The sequence below is a fragment of the Suricata suricatta genome, chromosome 11, assembly GCF_006229205.1.
Source record: "Suricata suricatta isolate VVHF042 chromosome 11, meerkat_22Aug2017_6uvM2_HiC, whole genome shotgun sequence".
NCBI classification, from domain to species: domain Eukaryota; kingdom Metazoa; phylum Chordata; class Mammalia; order Carnivora; family Herpestidae; genus Suricata; species Suricata suricatta.
In genome coordinates, this window is record NC_043710.1 from 109,080,049 (window position 1) to 109,099,412 (window position 19,364).

At 46.4% G+C, this 19,364-nt stretch overlaps 1 protein-coding gene across 4 annotated transcripts in view; it reads left to right on the forward strand.

Moving 5' to 3' along the window:
- CBL (Cbl proto-oncogene) overlaps window positions 1-19,364 on the forward strand; it is an 81,433-nt gene that overhangs the window by 44,124 nt on the left and 17,945 nt on the right. For all 4 annotated transcript variants that reach the window (XM_029957038.1, XM_029957040.1, XM_029957039.1 and 1 more), the window contains 9 exons: window positions 4,098-4,244; window positions 7,363-7,519; window positions 8,326-8,447; window positions 8,778-8,915; window positions 9,692-9,779; window positions 10,326-10,457; window positions 10,644-10,847; window positions 17,327-17,458; window positions 17,620-17,997. In XM_029957038.1, coding sequence (XP_029812898.1) covers window positions 4,098-4,244; window positions 7,363-7,519; window positions 8,326-8,447; window positions 8,778-8,915; window positions 9,692-9,779; window positions 10,326-10,457; window positions 10,644-10,847; window positions 17,327-17,458; window positions 17,620-17,997 — 1,498 coding nt within the window. The remainder of the gene's footprint in view (window positions 1-4,097; window positions 4,245-7,362; window positions 7,520-8,325; window positions 8,448-8,777; window positions 8,916-9,691; window positions 9,780-10,325; window positions 10,458-10,643; window positions 10,848-17,326; window positions 17,459-17,619; window positions 17,998-19,364) is intronic.

Below are 19,364 nucleotides of genomic sequence, written 5' to 3' on the forward strand. Positions count from 1 at the left end.
TCAGTGATTCTGCACTTCCATACATCGCCCGTGCTCACCTCGAGTGCCCTCCTGAATTCCCATCGTCTGTTTCACCCGTCTCCTCCCTCCTCCCCTGCCGACCATCAGGATTCCCTGCAGGTAAGAGTCTTTCTTGGTTTGCCTCTCTATCTTATTTCCCTTTACTCATTTGTTTCTTAAATTCCACATATGAGTGAAATCATATGGTATCTGTCTTTCTCTGTCTGACTTATTTCGCTTAGCGTTATACTTTTTAGCTCCATCCATGTGGTTGCAAATGGGGGGTTTTCATTTTTCATGGCTGAGTAATATTTCACTCCGCGTGTGTGTTCATCAGTCTGCGGACACTCGGGCTGCTTCCGTCGTCTGGCTCTTGTCAGTAACGCTGCTACAAACATAGGGTCGCGTGTATCTCATTGAGCCAGTGCTTTTGTAGTTTTTGGGTAAATACCTAGGCGCGCAATTACCGGGTTGTGGGATAGGTCTATTTCCACCTTTCTGAGGTGCCATCGTCTGGTTTTCCACAGCGGCTACACCGGTTCACTTCCCACCTGCAGTGCAAGGGGCTTCCTTTCTCTCCGCGTCCTCACCAACACTTGTTTCCCGTGTGTTGATGTTCGCCACTCTGACAGGTGTGAGGTGGTATCTCAGTGTGGTTTTGATTTGCATTTCCCTGATGATGAGTGATGTTGAGCATCTTTTCACGTGTCGGTTGGCCATCTGCGTGGAACACTAAAGTTTGAATGGGGGGGGAGGGTAGCAACGAATTTATTTTAGAATCACATAGTTTAAAGGTAGGAAGACAACGGTGGTCAGCAAATTGGTAGATAGATCAGATATGGAGAATAAGGGAAGTGGAAGAAGCCAAGATAACATTAAGCTTTATGTGTATGTATTTCAGAAAGTCTTTATTTAAAAATTTTTTTAATATTTATTTTTGGGAGAGAGACAGCGTGCGCTGGTGTGTGCAGGCTGGGAAGGGGCAGAGAGAGAGGGAGACAGGATCCAAAGTGGGCTGTGGATGAGGGTGGAGAGCCCGATGTGGGGCTCGAACCCACAAAACCGTGGTTTGATCATGATCTGAGCTGAAGTTGGATGCTTAACCCATTGAACCCCCCTCGCACCCTTTTAGGGTTTTGAATTTGTGGGAAGTAAGATGGTGGTGTTATTACAGACACTACGAAGAAGGAACAGATTTGAGACGGAAGGTTAATTTAATTTTGAACATGTTGCTATGAAGTGCTAGCATGTGAATGGGGAAATGTGGTTGGCAGATGGAAAGCTACCAAATCTTAAGATTTGGGAATCGCTCGCAGCGTCGTTTCTGAAGCTTGAGATTGTGAAGGAAGAGTCAAGAGATTACATAGAGAGAGAAAGGGAAGTAGCAGAGAGCATAGTCTCGGAAATAGATGTGTTGAGAGAAGAGGAAGAAAAGCCGAAGAAAGACAAAGGCAGTGGGAGAACCGAGAAAGGACAAGATGAGAGAAACCAAAGAAAGGTGTTTTCCGGATGGAGTCCAGAAGAAGCTGTTAAAACCTTGAGAGAGTGATCTGATATTTTCATGGCCGTATTATACAGATATCCTTCTGTACTGTTTAGCATAGTTTTGTTTTGTTTTTATTTAAATAATCTGTACCCGCAGTGTGGGACTTGAACTCACGACCCTGACATCAAAAGTGGCATCTCTTCTGTCCGAGCCAGCCAGGCACCAGCATGGTTCTCTACACATGTGGGTTCGCAACCGATTAGCAAAGATTAACATTTTGGCAGATTGTAATCTACATTTATTGAGGTTCAGGCCACTGTGTCCTGCTGACGACTTGAAAGTAAGGTCATTATTGGGGTGCCTCAGTCGGTTGAGTGTCTGACTTCGGCTCAGGTCATGGTCTCATGGTCCACGGGTTCGAGCCCCGTGTCAGGTTCTATGCCGAACGCTTGCTCAGAGCCTGGAGTCTGCTTTGGATTCTGTCGTCTTCTCTCTCTGCCCCTTCCCCGCTCACACTCTGTCTTACACTGTCTCTCAAAAATAAATAAATGTAAAAAAATTAAAAAAGAAAAAGTAAGGTCGTTATTAATAATTGGTGCTTTGCACTTGTTCTACAGAGTTGTCTGTTTCAGAATTCTTCCATGATATATTCTTTTTTTTTAAGGATTTTATTTTATTTTAAAGTTTATTTATTTTTGAGAGAGAGAGAGTAGGGGAAGGACAGGGAGGGAGAGAGAGGATCCCAAGTGGGATTGATGTGGGACTCAGTCTCACAAATGGTGCGATCATGACCAGAGCTGAAATCGAGTCAGATGCTAATGGCCTCAGCCATCCAGGCACCCCTAAAGATTTTAAAGTACTCTCTACACCCAACGTGGTGTTCGAAACCCACACCCCCAAGGTCCCATTCTACCAGCTGAGGCAGCCAGGCACCCCATTCTGTGACAGATGCTTGGTCCTCAGGGTTTTTGTTTCCTCTTTGGTAAAATAGTAAAAGTTCTAGCAAGCCTAATGGAGGGATCTCGGAGTGCCCGGAGGAGAAGGCCGCCGGAGCTCAGGGGTCGGCCGGGTGCTTGTGTCCCTGTCACTCTCTCACACTTGATCTGCTCAGCATATGAATACTTTAGACTGTCCTCAAGGAATCCATTCTCACTTTGTAAGTGCTTTCAGAAAACAGATAGGAAACTAGATAGAGAAAACCTTGCCACAAGTGCAAGAACACCTCTCAGGAAAGTGGAGCGGATTTGTTAAAAAGCCGACGGGAAGGACTTCAGTAGCATTTTGCACGAGAGTCAGGGCTAGAGAGACTTGGTGACTTTGGTGCAGCATTCTATACAGGAAAGACAAAGATGGGAACTCCATTATAACATAAAGAGAAAAAGCTCTATTAAGGAAATTTTAAGGAACATTTGGTCATCAGTTGACTTGAAATTTTATAAGCCACTTCTGACAAGAATAGACTTCTGAATACAAAAATACTGATTGAGACAAAGAGAAGGCAGGGCAGCCTGTGTCTGTAACAGTATCTACAGCATCTTTCTGTATCTTGGTCTGTGTGACAGCACATTACAGACTAGAAAGGTAATCTGATTAAAGTGACACCAGGGGAGCCTGGCTGGCTCAGTGGGTGGAGCATGTGACTCTAATTTTGGAGAGAGGGGCAGAGGGAAAGAGAGAATCTTAGTGTGCGTGGCTCAGTCCCACGACCCTCAGATCATGACCTGAGCCAAAATAAAAAATCGGACGCTTAACTGAATAGCCACCCAGGCGCCCCCACACAGGAGTGGATAACTCTACACTGTGCTGTGTGGCATCTGGAGAATCACGTGCGTTAAGCAGAGACTTACCAGAGGTTTTTCGAGTAAGTTCACTGATTGTTGAAGCACAGTAGTAGCAGAGTCAGAAAGTTTTACGTGGTTGGAGAGCACTTCAGTTTTGGTATAGGGTAAAGAGTTGTTACCCTCTTTCAGGCCTCCTTTAAGTGAAAATATTTGTTAGGTCTTGGATATTTAAATTTGTGTGAGTTATATGGTGATTCGTCTTAAAATCCAGAATAGCTTATGCAAAGCTATTCTGATATATTTTGCTCTTTTAAGCATTTCCTTTCTTTTGGGAGTACAAGTGTTCCAGTTTGTACCTTTATTCATTGAACCCTCTTACTGTCATCCTCAAGAAGTAGGCTGGTTCAGTTAGTTAATGCTCAGAGGTATTTGGCCCGAGTAAGATTAAAAGCCTTAAAACATACTACTGTTAACAGTTTTCTGTTTACTATAGGACGTCTTTTGAGTGGAGGGAGTAGGGTGGACCTAGTGGGTGCCACAGTCTTTTCTGTTATGTCTGCATCTTTCATATGAGGTTGGAGCAAAAACAGTTTCTGGAGCCCTGCTTTGAATAAAGATAATATCACAGTCTTTCATAAGTCAACAGCACGTTCCCTTCCTCTCTCCTTTCTTAGTTCTGAATAATATTGACCAGAAAGTATATTTGAAGAGATTCTTTATAAATGTATATTCATACTCATATTAATTACACACCTGACATGGGGAATTCAGTGCATTTAAAATAAAAATAATTTTACATGTTTAATTATTGCATTTCTGATCATTTGTAGGCGAAACCTCACCAAACTGTCGCTGATCTTCAGCCACATGCTGGCAGAACTAAAAGGAATCTTTCCAAGTGGACTCTTTCAAGGAGACACATTTCGGATTACTAAAGCTGATGCTGCAGAATTTTGGAGGAAAGCTTTTGGGGAAAAGTAAGTCCCAAAATAATTTGAACTACGAAAAACTAAAGCATATGTTTGGCCTTTTGTTTCTTTTTTTATGTAATTTTTAACTTTTTTTTGTCACTCTCTTTTTTTTTTAAATGTTTATTTTATTTTGAAAGAGAGAGAAAGAGTGGGGTAGGAACAGAGAGGGACAAAGAGCAAGAATCCCGACCAGGCCTCCTGTGCAGCACGAAGCCGGATGCGGGGTGTGACCTCACAAGTGATCTCACAACTGTGAGCCGAAATCAAGAGTCAGACGCGTAACCCACTGAGCCACCCAGGTGTCCTAACTTTTTAAAGTAAACCCTAATCCCAGTATGGGGCTCGAAACCACAGCCCCGAGTTTCATGGTCCTCGGACTGAGCCCCTAATTTTTTTTATTAATAAAATAATTGTGTCTTGGGAAAGCATAGAGAAAAGTAATGAGCATGTGTGTACAGTCGTCCCCCCCATCTGCGGCCTTACTTCCCACAGTCCCCATCAACCGCGGTCCCCAGCAGGCGTCCTCCTGATCCTCCCTCACCGGCAGCGGCACCCTGACGGGACCTCCCCGTGCCGTGCTCCGCCTCCGTCCATCCCACCCCGGGGGCATTCCCATGTCCCGTCGTCCCGTGTCCTGGCGCCGGAAGAAGGGTGTGTGTATGGGGGGAGAGTGTGAGAGAGAAGGATCGTGTTTTCATAACGCCATTACAGTATATTGTTGTGATTTCCTGTTGTATTACTGTGCCTAACTTACAGGTTAAACCTTACCCTAGGTTTGGGCATCTAGGACAAAACACAGTCTATCTAGGGTTTTGCACTGTCTGCATTTTCAGGCATCCACCGAGGGTTTGGCAAAGTATCCCTTGCAGATAAGGGAGGACCTACTGTATCTACTTCCCTGCTTTGGTAAATAGTAACTTTTTTTTTTTTTTTGAGAAAACTTTGCAGATTCGGTTGAAACCCATGCTCTTTGATTGAATATTTATTTCATTTTCGCCCCATCCGTTCTGCTGTGAATGGGCATTTATGTTTCACGTTATTAGCTATCACCGACAGCACTGAGGTGAACAAAATTGTATTCACCTTCGTGTGCAGGAGCTTCTTCATAGTTACACGCTGGGGGGGAAGTGGCCGAGTGGGGGGTGGGGCGGGGGCGGGGTTGCACATCCTCTGCTCTGCCAGATCCTCCCGTGCTTCCCAGAGCGGTTATGCTGGTTGATGTCCTGTGAGCAGTGCACACCCGTTCTAGTCGCCTCACAATCTGGCTAACGCCGGTCATGTGAACTGGGTGTCCTATTTCGCTTTGTAGTCCCGATGACCTGGGAGATTGAGCATCTTTTCACAGTTCTGACCAGTCAGATTCTTATTCTGACTTGCCCGTTCCTCTTCCTGACTTGTCCTTTTTACTACTGAGTTTGTCTCCTGTTGTAAGATACGGATTGTCCGTTAGTTACTTATATTACAAGTATCTTCTAGTCTGTGGCTGGTTTTTCCACTTTTCCTAATGTTGTCTTTTGATGTACAGAAGTTTTAAATTCTATAGACAAATTTATGAATGAAGCTTTTGCTTTTACGTATTAATATAAATGTTCTTCTGTGTCATCTGAAATTTTGGATCAAGGAAATGAAAAGATAGAAAACAATAAAACTTTTTTGTTGAATATACAGGTCCTAATGTAAATTTCTCTTTAAATGCCTTCTTTTTCAATATATGTATGAATGTAAAACATAAAATGATTAGTGACTTAATTTTTTTAAATATTTATTTAGTTTTGAAAGACAGAGATCATGAGCAGGGGAGGCACAGAGAGAGAGGGAGACACAGAATCGGAAGTTCCAGGCTCTGAGCCGTCAGCACAGAGCCCGACGCGCGGCTCCAACCCACGGACTCTGAGATCATGACCTGAGCCGAGGTCGGACGCTCAACCGACGGAGCCATCAGGTGCCCCAGATTAGTGATTTAAAAACCTAGTTAAAGAGGATGGGAGGAAATTTTAAGTTTGTTTCTTTTAACTTTATAACTACATTGGAAAAGAGTTCAAAATGCTGCTTGATCTCTTAAAACTTTTCAAAGGCAATGAGCTTGTATTTATATAAAGATCTTGAGAAATAGAAATCCCATCATATCTGGTGCTTGCCTTATCTGGGGTTTAATCACTTATATTAATAATTTATCATCCTGGCAGAGCTCTGTTCTTCCTGTGCCTTAAGCCTGTTTCCTCCTGTCTAGTCCTTGAGAGTGTGAGTTCCTTAAAGAACTCAGAATGTGTTTCATGCTTTGAAAAGGTTCGTTTAGGGGCACCTGGGTGGCTGAGTCTGCTAAGTGTCCAACTTTTGATTTCGATCCAGGTCATCATCTCACAGTTGGAGAGGCCGAGGCCTGTGTTGTCCCGGCCCCGACAGCCCAGAGCCGGCTTGTGACTCTCCCTCTCTCTGCCCTCCTCCCACTCGTGCGCGGGCACATGGGTGTGCAGTCTCGCTCGAATTAAGTAAACGGTAAAAAAAAAAAAAGTAAAAATTTACTTTAAACGTAAGCTTTCGGTTAATTGAAGCCTGGCCAGAGATTACATTTATTGTGTAAAACGAGTAATCTCTTTCCATGCCTCCCTAAATAGAACAAGTGTGTGAAGAAAGATGAGAAGGGATTAGTTTGTGACCTTCTACCAAAGAACAGTGGAGAGAGATTTCTGTTCCGAATGTGTGCATTATAAAGTTAAGAAACGTATCATTTACTCCCATTCTGTTCTCAATCCAAAATACAGCTTAGGGGCGCCTGGGTGGCTCAGTCGGTTCAGCGTCTGGCTTTGTCTTAGGTCATGATCTCGTGGTTCATGGGTTCAAGCCCCGCATTGGGCTCTGTGCTGACAGCTAGCTCAGAACCTAGAGCCTGTCTTCCCATTCTGTGTCTCCCTCTCTCTCTGACCCTCCCCTGCTCATGCGGTCTCTCTCTCTCTAAAATAAATAAATCATTAAAAAAAGAAACACACAGCTTAGCTTCTTTAAGAGAGTTGAAATTGATTTTAAAACCTTCATGTGGCTTTCTTTTCCTTGATTATTTTAGCAATTCCCAGAATTGTCTGTTGTCTCACTTAGTGCCTTCCCTCCCAACCCCACCCCCACCCAGGACAATAGTCCCTTGGAAGAGTTTCCGACAGGCCCTTCATGAAGTGCATCCCATCAGTTCCGGGCTCGAGGCCATGGCTCTGAAATCCACTATTGATCTGACCTGCAATGATTATATTTCAGTTTTTGAGTTTGACATCTTTACAAGACTCTTTCAGGTAGGATACTAAAAACAGAAAACTAACAACTAGTTGTTGCTACTTTTCTGAAGAGAGCGCTTTTAAAAAGTAACATTTGAGAGTTTATGTATTATATATATGTTATATAAAAGTATTTTTAGTCTGAAAATTATAAGCAAAAAACTCCCACTGACCTGTGTTTTCATCTGTTTATTTGTAAAAATAATAACTATATATTCTGCTTTCTTCCCTTCTTATTATTATCTCATTTTGTTAGTGAATATTCTTCTTTTGCATCATCTTAATGGTTGTGGAATGTCCAGAAAGTGGGTATAATATGATCTATTTAATCATTTTCCTGCTGTTGGACATTTATATATGTTTCCAACTTTTCCTCCTGTTGTAATTGAAATTCTTGACTCTTAATACTGAGATGTATTAAGCTTCACAAAGAGCTCATTTCTTTCTTCCCGTAGAGGTGATGTGCATGTGTGCCTGCTCGCGTAAGCCTTTGTTTGCAGCTTCTTAGGTGCACATGTAGGTCCTGCTGTTTCTCTGATTCTTCTGTTTGTTGCTGTTTAACTTCACTGTTGTTAGAACTGCATTAGACTGTCTCGAATTTCATTTTATGAAAAATTCCTTTCAGTAAGTGTCTGTTTTTCTCTTAGTTTTTCTAAGCTGTTCTCTCAACGATATTTCCCTGAAAGTGACAACATAATTGAACATTTGTGAGAGTAGACGGAGAATTTATCATTAAGAGTCAAGGTGGTTTTCCGTGTGTTGCCTGTCGCTGTGAGGCGGCCGCGGCCTGGCACCGATGGTCTGACCAAACTCTTGTCCCGCAGCCGTGGTCCTCGCTGCTCAGGAACTGGAACAGTCTGGCCGTCACTCATCCTGGCTACATGGCTTTCCTGACCTACGACGAAGTGAAAGCCCGGCTCCAGAAGTTCATTCACAAACCTGGCAGGTCAGTGCCGTGAACTGAAGAGCTTTATCCTCCTCAGTTTTCCTCCCTTGTGACCCCACCAGAGTGGAGGAGACACGATCTTGTGTCAGTTCCCCAGCGGCCACATTTCCGTACTAGGATTGCTGGGTGTTTACCGGAGGGATTGACTGATTCAGATTTTGGGATTTGAAAATGCTTTCAGGCCACTTAAAAATTGAGCTTATGTGTTTCTTCCTTTTGCTCTGGAGTCATTGTAGAATCTATTATTGATGGTCCTTTTGATTTTGGTCTCTGTCTTGCCTTCCACCCAAATAACAGTATAGAAAAGGTTCTGTTCATCTCTGTTCGCAGTTACATTTTCCGGCTCAGCTGCACTCGTCTGGGTCAGTGGGCTATTGGGTATGTCACCGCTGATGGGAACATCCTCCAGACAATCCCGCACAATAAACCTCTCTTTCAAGCCCTGATTGACGGTTTCAGGGAAGGCTTGTGAGTATCCACTGTTTGTCAGCTGCTGGAGTCTAGGAACATAGGGGTCGTGAAACTTGATCATCAGGGACGTTATTCCAGGGTTCTGCTACAGTGTAAGATTCCAAGGACGTATTAACAGGTTATATTATTTTGACTTCCAAGTTCTGTAGGACTTTTCTTTTTATTTAGAAGAAGTCATAGGAGTTGGCAAACCGTGGCTCACCAGGCTGGCTGTTTTGGCACGGCCTGCACCTGAGGTAGCGTTTCCTTTTTCAAGTGTCACTTAAAAAACAACCTCCAAAGAAGCATACATGACACAGACTTACATGGCTTTCAGAGCCGGAAATCGGTACCGTCTGGCCCTATACTGAAAAAGCTGTCAGCCTCCCCCTTAACAGACAGAGCCTGTGGCGTTGTGGCCCAGAGAACGAGCCCTCAGGGTTTGAGAATATCTTCTTGGAACTGTTCGGGTTTTGCTTTTAGAGTGCGAGAGGGGAAAGGGGCGGAGGGAGAGAGGGAGAACCCTAAGCAGGCTCCATGCTCAACGTGGAGCCTGATGCAGGGCTTGATCCCTCACCCTGGGCTCATGACCTGAGCTGAAATCAAGAGTCAGATGCCCAACCTGCTGAGCCACCCAGGTGCCCCTGTATGATTTTGGAAGTATTAGTAAGATCTCTCTCTGCACTTATGCAAAATTACCTTTTTAGAAGGAGAGGATTGCTAGGTTTGTCTGTATTAGAGGCAGTCATAAATTGGCTTTAGTAAAACCCCAAGGCTGGTTACTCTTTTTGCAGCTATCTGTTTCCAGATGGACGGAATCAGAATCCTGACCTGACAGGCTTATGTGAACCAACTCCCCAAGACCACATCAAAGTAACCCAGGTGAGTGGGGGTGTGCGGTGTGGCCAGAACTGACAGTGGTGTTGTATTCAGTGGTTGGAACATTTACATGTATATATTTTTATTATTTTAAAAATATTTTTGAGAGGGACAGAGTGCAAGAGGGGGAGGGGCAGAGAGAGAGAGGGAGACACAGAATCTGAAGCAGCTCCAGGCTCCGCGCGGTCTGCACAGAGCCCGAGGGGGGGCTGGAACCCACGAGCCTCAAGATCACGACCTGAGCGGAAGGCAGACACTTAAGTGACTGAGCCGCCCGGGGCCCCAGCACATTTACATTTTAAACCATTGACGAGATTAGTGAATTTATTTGTGTGTGTGGTTTCTCTAAAGAACTTAAACTAGTGCTGAGACTGAGTGCTGTTTTTTCTTTTAAAGAGAGACTGTTGACTGCTTTCGTTCAGGCGAAATGTGTGTAGAAAACAGCCGTCTTTTTAGTTTTTCTCTTGTCAGCACTCACAGTCACAATCATTCGTTCATTCGACAAATAACTGGATAGTCTGAGTCATCGCTTATTTTTTTTCATCAAAGGAGCAGTACGAACTGTACTGTGAGATGGGCTCCACGTTCCAGCTGTGTAAGATATGCGCTGAAAACGACAAGGACGTCAAGATCGAGCCCTGCGGCCACCTCATGTGCACGTCCTGTCTCACGTCCTGGCAGGTACGGGCCCGGACCGCGTTCCGTCCGCTGTGTGATCACTCGGAGGAGTGGGGGGTGGCCTGGCTTGTGGGGTAGGCTTTGAATTTTTGATTTCTTTTTTCGTCTCTAGGAAATGCAGTTCCCAGCAGGCAGATCTCGTCAGTACTTTGAGACGTGTCTGTTACTATCTCCTGTTTTCCTCCGCAGGAATCAGAAGGCCAGGGCTGTCCTTTCTGCCGATGCGAAATTAAAGGTACTGAGCCCATTGTGGTAGATCCGTTTGACCCTCGAGGGAGCGGCAGCCTCCTGAGGCAAGGAGCCGAGGGAGCCCCCTCCCCAAATTATGAGGATGACGACGATGAACGCGCGGATGATTCTCTCTTTATGATGAAGGAACTGGCTGGGGCCAAGGTAAGACTGCACTTTAAGAGCCTGTGGCCGCTCCGTGGTGAGTTGTGCTCTAAAGCGATCGAGCACCTGATGACCTTGATCTACAAGGGGTCACAGTGGCTTACGTTTGTTAAGCATTTATTATGCAAGAGTTGCCGGAGTTACCACGTTAAGTACTTCTTACTTGAACTCCTACAGTCCTAGACTCGTATCTACTCCAATAACCTAGGAGTAGATACTGTTCTGCTCATTAAGCAGATGAAGAAACCAAGGCATGGCAAGGTTCAGGAATTTGCTGAAAATCACACCGCTAGCGAGTTGAACCAGGGTCTGTGGCCACACATTCCGGCTTTGAGGCCCAAGCCCTGCATCCTAGGATGGGCTTTACTCACGTGGCTTGTTGAAGATGAGGGGGGCATGAAACAGAGGGACCCGATTTTGCTGCTGTGAGGAGAATTTGGTCTTCTTGCCGTCTTTCCTCACGCCTTGGCTTTGGAAGGTGAGATCGTGGAAGGGAGAGGCACTGTTAGTCATGAAAGAAGTGACACCGGGAGTGACCAGAGGGAGGTAGGAGGTACTGCAGCCAAACAACCAAACACACTGGAAAGGCCCCGGTCGAGAGGAAACATGGAGGCCAGGAGGGGCTGGGATCCGGTCCTGTAACATGCGTGGGGAGGGCAAGACGGATTTATTCACTGGTTAGAAGTCAGGCAGCCCTTGGAGATTTTCGCCAGTGGAGGGCCCACACCGCCCTCTGACACTGACTCCAGGGCAGCCTTCTTCCGTGTCTGCACCTTATGCCCGGCACACAGCAGGTGCCCAGTAAGTACTGAGAGAATGGATTTGATCTCCTAGGTGGTGGGATCCATTGTGCCTCTGAGTCCTCCTTGCCACTGCCTTGTTTCAGGCTTTTCTCCCGCTCTCCTCCCTGCTGCGGAGCCAGTGACCCCTCAGGCCTTGCCTCGTGCCCTCTTCACAGCCTTCTCGCCCTTAGAATCCTTTCCGCTTCGTGTTTGGTGGTCCGGAAAGGCCAAACCGCTAAAAACCTGTCCATGCTTTTGTGGTGGTAGTTTCTATGTTAGCTGAGTTTTCATTTTGTAGGAAACCTTTCCAGACTATTCCCTGCCTCCTGCAGCCCAAGTTCACATGTATTTACACATATGTCATTTCTACGTCTGACTGGGTGTTTCTGGGACACTGAATATGTCTGTCGTAGAACTTACTGTCCTGTAATATTTTTTATATTTCCTCGTATATTGTAAATTCCTAGAAAGCAAGAGAGCCAGGTCTCATTTGTGATTTACTACTCAAAATTGAGCATTTAGTAATTACTTTGAATGTTTGGGAATTGAAACTGCTTCAAAGCAGGATTGATCAGTCTATGCTGTATCAACAATGGATATTTGAGGAAATCTGAAGTGAAGTATACCTTTTTGGTTTTCTGAAGTTTTGGCCCCTTGTAGCAGCCTCTTTGGTTCCATTTTAAGAGATTAATTTGACCTCTGAAGCAGCTTTTTGTTCTTACATAAACTTCTGTGTGTTCATTCATGAAACCTTATTGGTAATTCCAGGAATATTACGGAAGCTGAATAAAAAGATAATGAGGTGAGCTTTCATGGATGTATTTACTTAAAATTAAGATTACGCCTTTATGAAGTTTTGTAGAGGAGTAATACTGTGGAGAAATACGCATCACATTTAGTGTTGATGTGGGTGCAAATTAGCCCATCTTTTTGAAGGACAACTTGACATCTATCAAAATGTGTAAATGTTTGGAGTTTAAAGCAATTCCAATTTTAGTGATTTATCCTGAATGGGATGCCTGGGTGGCTCAGTCGGTTCAATGTCTGACTCTTGATTTCTGTCAGATCATGATCCCAGGGCCACGGGATCAAGTCCCACGTCGGGATCTTTGCTCAGTGTGGAGCCTGCTTAAGACTCTCTTCCTCTTTCCCACTGCAGCCCAGACGGCTTATGTGAGTGCTCACACTCTCAAATTAAAAAAAAAAAAGACTCAGACAAGCACACGAAGATGTGGATGTAGTTATTCTTACAGCATTATCTATAATAATGAAAAATCAGAACGAATTCACATGTCCAGCAGTAATAAACTGTGATAACGTCCATGTGCCTGTATTTTGTTGCTGTAACACATTACTACAAATTTGACAGCTTGAAACCACACAAACGTATTTTTACAGTTTCAAAGGCCAGAAGTGCAGCACATACGCGGTCAAGCCAAAATCAGGCTGTTGGTGGGTCGGGAGTTCTTTCTGCAGGCTCTAGAGAAAGATGCGTTTCCTTTCTCATTTGGGTTTGGCAGAGTCTAGTTCCGGTGCCAGTGGCAGGACTAAGCTCCCTGTGTCCCTGCTGGCTGGGCACGTCCGAGCTTCCAGCCGTCAGCCCCTTTCTTTGGATCCTGGACTCCTTTTCTCCTCCTTCCACCTGATCTCTAGGAGGTTCTCTGCTTTTAAGGACTCTTGGGATTAGATGGCCCATCCTGAGAATCCAGGATAATCCCCCCATCTCAAGATCCCCAACCTTAATCATATCAGCGAAGTTCCTTTTACCAAGGAAAGTAAGGTACCCACAGTTTCTGAGTTTTGGAGAGTACATCAACCCCTCACGGCTGGGGGACAGGGAATCCATTCTGGCTACTACAGTCCACATAATGGAATGTTCTACAGAAGGAGTTCAGTTACATACACTTCAGTGGAAAGCTGTCTCACGTATATATCTATATAGAGATTTTAAAGTTTGTTTATTTTGAGAGAGGAGAGGGTGTGAGCATGGTGGGGGGAGAGAATGAATGAATGAATATATCCCAAGCGGGCCCTGCACTGTTATCACAGAGCCCCATGCAAGGCTCCATCCCACGAACTGTGAGATCATGACCTGAGTCGAAACCAACCGAGCCACCCAGGCGCCCCTCATGTATATAGTTAAAAGAAGTTGTCTACTAGAGTGTCATATTTGTAAAAACAAAACTGGGGCGCCTGGGTGGCTCAGTCGGTTAAGCATCCGCTTTGGCTCAGGTCTTGATGTCACAGTTCGTGGGTTCGAGCCCCAAGTCAGGCTCTGTGCTGACACTCAGAGCCTGGAGCCTGCTTCACATTCTGTGTCTCCCTCTTTCTCTGACCCTCCCCCGCTTGCACTGTCTCTCAAACATAAATAAAAAGCATTTTAAAAAACAAACAAAAACCAAAAAAATAGTTGTAAAACATTTTCTTAATGTGATCTATATGAATGAATTTAAATTTACTCATTTAAATAAAAGTAATAAATATACTGAATTTGAATAAAAATTCAAATCGAGAAAAAACAGCTTTATGTATTATCACTTGGCTATTCCATAATTTATAGTCTCTCCTTTTTTAAAAATTTTATTTTTAAGTAATCTCTACACCCAACATGGGGCTCGACTTCACAGCCCTGTGATTGAGAGTTAGATGTTTCACCACCTGAGTCAGGTGCCTCAATTTATGTAGTCTTTTGTTTGTTTGTTTATTTTGAGAATGAGTATGTGAGCCGGTGAGGAGCAGAGAGAGAGGGAAAGAGAGAATCCCAGGCAGGCTCTGCGCTGTCAGTGTGGAGCCCAGCTTGGAGCTTGAAGGAACCGTGAGAGCATGGTCTGAGCCAAACCAGGAGTTGGATGCTTAATTGACTGAGCCACTGAGGTGCCCCCAATTTATGTAGTCTCTTAATGAACATTTTGTATTTTTTCTAGACTTCTACAGACTGGTGTTCTTTTGCAAGTCTGTCGGTAGGATAAATTTCTAGCCGTGGAATTGCTGAATGAAAGTGAATGTACATTTAGAGTCTGTAATGGAGGAAAAGACACCACTGGGGAGAGGCACAGGGGAATTTCGCAGGGACGGCGCTACTGCATTTCTTAGATGTACTATGTAGGTGTTTGTTCTTTGCATTTGTATGAATAAAATATTTTATAAAATACTTAATTTTTTAATATAGGCACTAAAACTGATCCCCAGTCTTTTACTGTGAAATCACTACCACAGGCCTGTGAGACTAGCTGCATGCCTGTTTCGTCACGTCCTGGGGTAGCTGCTGTTCAGGGTTTTTTGTTGCTGTTTTATTTCGATTTATTTTTAATACAGTGAATCTGCTTATTACAAAATCCAAATGATAAATGTGTGTGGATTCTTTGGGAAGTGGAAGAGACTTGCCAGCGGCCGGCAGAACCTTGGCCCCCGGCCTTCGGCTCCTCTGCGGGCCCCGCTCAGACCTGCGCTCCTTCCTCTTGCCTCTGCAGCAGAGGCTCTGGCCCCGCCAGGCGCTGGGCAGAGGCCTCATTCCCCCTCCTTCCTGCGCCGAGTCTCCTGCTGCCCTGCTCGTGCCCTGCGGTGCCACCGCGGCCTTTCTCGGGGCCGTTTCCTTAGTTTCCCGTCTGCACCCGTCACTGCCGACGCCCTCTCGGTTCCCCCAGACATGGCGACAGCCTCTGGCACAGCGAGGGGCCGCGTGGGCGTCCGTCACGTGGCAGCGCCAGCGCGGACTTTCCGGGGTGCTGCGCCCCGGCCCCCGGAGCCTTCCTGTCACCCCACGACACCTCCCTGCCTCCTCTCCGTGGAGGTGCCTGTGAAACAGGTTCCCGGTTCCCTCTTTCTGGCGTTGCCGACTGGTCTGGGCGGAGCATGTCCTCCAAGAGGTGAGAGGCAAAGTTTTTGAGACGTTGAGATCTTGTCTTCAGACGGCCTGGTTGTAGACAGTAGGTGAAAAAGACTCAGCTCTCAGTTAGGTTCACTGCACTTCCGGTTTCTGGTTTGCTGTTTGCTGCCTCCTTTCCCTCCGTCCCAAGAGGTTGTAGGTTATTTTCCTTATCCTTGATTCCTTGAAAATGTCAGGGCGTTTTTGGTTTCTTTAGTTGCTTGTTTGTCACGGGTTCTTTCCTTCATTGGGCTAACTGCAGTCACCCTTTCCTGTGGGTATTTGTGTCTGTTAGGTCACAGAAACATTCTTGTTTTTTCTCTGATAATTTCTTCTCTGTGTTTTCTGGAACTTCCTTCTGTGTTCAGATAAAAGAACCTTGCAGAGGTCAGTGAGGAGGGTGAGGCACGAATTGCGGAGGGAGGTGAGCTCAGTTAGCACCTTGGGAACGAGGGCGAGCAGGAGATGGCGCGAGGGGCTGGGTCGGCTGGCCTAGTCGGCGCAGCGGGTGACCGTTAGGGCTGTGGGCCCAGCGCCATGTTGGCTGGGGAGACCGCTTAAAAAAAAAGGCAGAGAGGACCTTTCAGATTGGGAGACACCGTGAACAAAGGCAAGGAGGCTGGCGTTCCAGAGTTGAGACGCTGGGCGGTGAGAGTCGCTGTTGGATGGTTTTCTGAGCCACTGCGGATTGAGGATGGCTCGGCTGGTCATGGCGAGCGAAGGATTTGGCGAGATAAACCAGAAGAGGCTTTAATAAGTCAGGTCTGGGGTTGGTGAGCAGAATGAAATGGCACAGAAAGATACGAGGCGCTCTCATGGAAAACTCGGGACCCCAGGACTGGCCAGAACCTAATGACGAAGTGAGAATGAACCTGATCACCTCTCGCCTTCGGAACCGCTGAGGTGCGCGGCCGCCCCCGCTGCGCCGCCGGCTCGGGGCCCGTGTTCTCAGGCCTGAGGACAGGCGGGGAGCTGCTGACGAGGGCTTTCTTTGCCCTCCTTTACCGCCCGGCATTAATGACAGGACTAAGTATGTGCACGGTCACGTTTCTGTCATTTTACATAAGTGCTTGTAACACATATTTGTCCATGCTTTGTCTGTTGCTTCCTGGAACAGAATGCAGATGCCAGGTAGCGTTTTGTACGGATTATGCATCCTCTTGATGGCTTACCTGGCAAAGCGAATCAGCTGTTCATCGCCCTGCTGTAGGCACGGAAGCGGAAGAGGTTAGACATGCATGGCTTCGTCTAACTTGGCCCCTCAGTTTTTAAGAACACAGATGGATAGAAAATATTAATCCCTTTAAGTTACCGAATGGAAACAGCTTACTTCTTCAGAAGGACTCACAATGTTTTTTAGCGACACTGTTGGTTGTTTTCCTCTTAAAACATCTTTATTTTTTCTTCTTTTTATCCTAATAACCCATGGAGAATTTGTCATCTTTGATCTCTTTTGTTGTCCTGTGCCTTAAATGTATTTTTCTCCAGGTGACTTGTCGAAACGCTAATGTCTGCTCCTTTCTTTTTATATGGGTTCATATTTGTCACCTTGAGAAGATTTATTTCTCTAAAGGCGAGGATGTGGAAAACTGTACTGTGTGCTCTCAGTTGTAAGCTGGAAGCCTTCCAGATCCTTGCCTGCAACTTGCGTGTGCGGTGCTTCTGTGATTGAGAGCGCCCTCTTGCGGTGACACAGGACCGGTTCAGGAAGTCTGAGCCGCAGGCAGTTCTAGTCTGTTGGCCTAGTGCTTGCTGTGGGCAGCTTCCAGAGGCTCGAGGGGGGCCACGCCCTCAAACAAGAATAACCTATTAGGGCATTTGATCTGTGTCAGGTGGAACGGCCTCCTTCTCCGTTTTCCATGGCCCCGCAAGCCTCCCTTCCCCCGGTGCCACCCCGACTTGACCTTCTGCAACAGCGGGTGTCTGTTCCTTCAAGTGCTTCTGGGCTCGGAAGTGCTCCTAAGGTAAGACATTATCCAAGTCTACGGTTTTCTGATTCTGGGTTGTGGATTAGGAGGGGGTGTGTGTGTGTGTGTGTGTGTGGTTTTCGTTGTTGGGTGTTTGTTTTGTTATTGTTGTTTTTGATTAGTGGGTTTGATTGATTGCTTCCCCCCTGTGTCCACAGGCAGCTTCCGGCTCCCTCCATAAGGACAAACCGTTACCAATACCTCCCACGCTTCGAGATCTTCCACCCCCACCTCCTCCCGACCGGCCTTACTCTGTTGGAGCGGAAACCCGGCCTCAGAGACGCCCCTTACCTTGCACACCAGGCGACTGTCCGTCCAGGGACAAACTGCCCCCTGTTCCCTCTAGCCGCCTTGGGGAATCATGGCTGCCTCGGCCTATCCCCAAAGTACCAGTGGTCGCCCCAAATTCTAGTGACCCCTGGACAGGTAGAGAATTAACCAGCCGGCACTCACTTCCATTTTCATTGCCCTCCCAAATGGAGCCCAGAACAGAGGGGCCTCGGCTTGGAAGCCCGTTCAGTGTGGATACCTCCATGGTGAGTCCTGCTTTTTGAATTATTTAGCCTTTTAACAAATATTAGTGGATGGTATTGAACGGGTCACACTTTTGTATACATTTTGTATAGGAGTTTTGTATACGTTTTGTATAGGAGATAATAAAACGTAATCCCTCACCTCAGAAGTACATTAATAGAGCAGATAAGGCGTGTTTGTAAATACTACAGTAGGTATGTGGGCGCGTGCGTGTGCATGTGTGTATATACGTAGGTATGGCTGGATTCGTGTAGTATAAATAGAAAATACTTCCGTTTTGGAGGAAGGAGAGATTATTTCCTAATAGAGCAATCATCAGGGCTCTGTGGAACGAACGGCATCTGAATTTGAAGTGTTCTTTCCCGACTGGATAGTTTTAAAGTCAGAACCACTTGTCAGACACAAATGTTGAGGTGTGCTGGGGGGCTGGAAGTGGCTTAGTCTGCAGGGAGCAGAAGTGTTGTGTGTTGGAGTGGGGGAAAGGTCATGAAAGGAGCATTAGTACCAGATTGGAGGACCTTGAACCTCCCATCAAGGCCAGAAGAATGAATTTATTTGGTGGGAATGAGGAGCCTTGGAAGGTTTGAAGCCAGTGGAGCGACCTGGGCGAGGCGGCGGCTGGAGGGGGGCCTGTGGCGGCCGCGTGCAGAGCGGGCGGGGGAAGCGCAGCGGCCCCGCCCTGGGCTGGCAGGGTGTTCGGGCATCTACTCGACGAGAAGTCTTACCCTTACAGAGTTTACATTCTGCTGGAGTAAAGACAGAATGAAACAGAGGGTGTTGGGTGCTGAGTGCTCTGGGGGGAAACAGTGCGGAACGGGGGAGGAGGGGCAGCTGGAGTCGGGGTGAGGGGCACGTGGAGGGCTGAGGTACATTTCTGAGCAAAGACCCCGGAGCGAGGTGCGCTGGTTCCGAGGGGGACCGTTCCAGGATGAAGGGGAAGCCAGTGAGCGGGGGGAGAGTCTGTGAGGAATCCCAAAGGGCCTTATGTGTTTGGGGCCGGGCGTGAGCCGGGCAGGTGAGCGGGAGGGGGGTCGTCTAGTGCACGTGTCATTGCCCTTCCTGCTGCGTGTCTGAGCGGCGTCCCTTCCTGCGTGCCGCCCGGGAGTTGAGGGTTACTTGGCAGTATAACTAAGCAGTAGTGCTGTCTGTCTCCTGCAGACAAGTGAAAGAGAGAATGGTCTGTGAGTAGCGAAGTCGAGGAATGTTGTGACCCTTAAATGCATATTTCTTGGTTCCAAGAGAAGGGGGAGGGTAGCTTACCTTTAAGTGGCATCTGTGTGATTGCTGCCTAATTAGCGAGAATAAATTAGGCTTGACTTTCTGGTGGCACCATTGTAGAAAGAGGTACAGATTTTTAAAGTTAGAAATG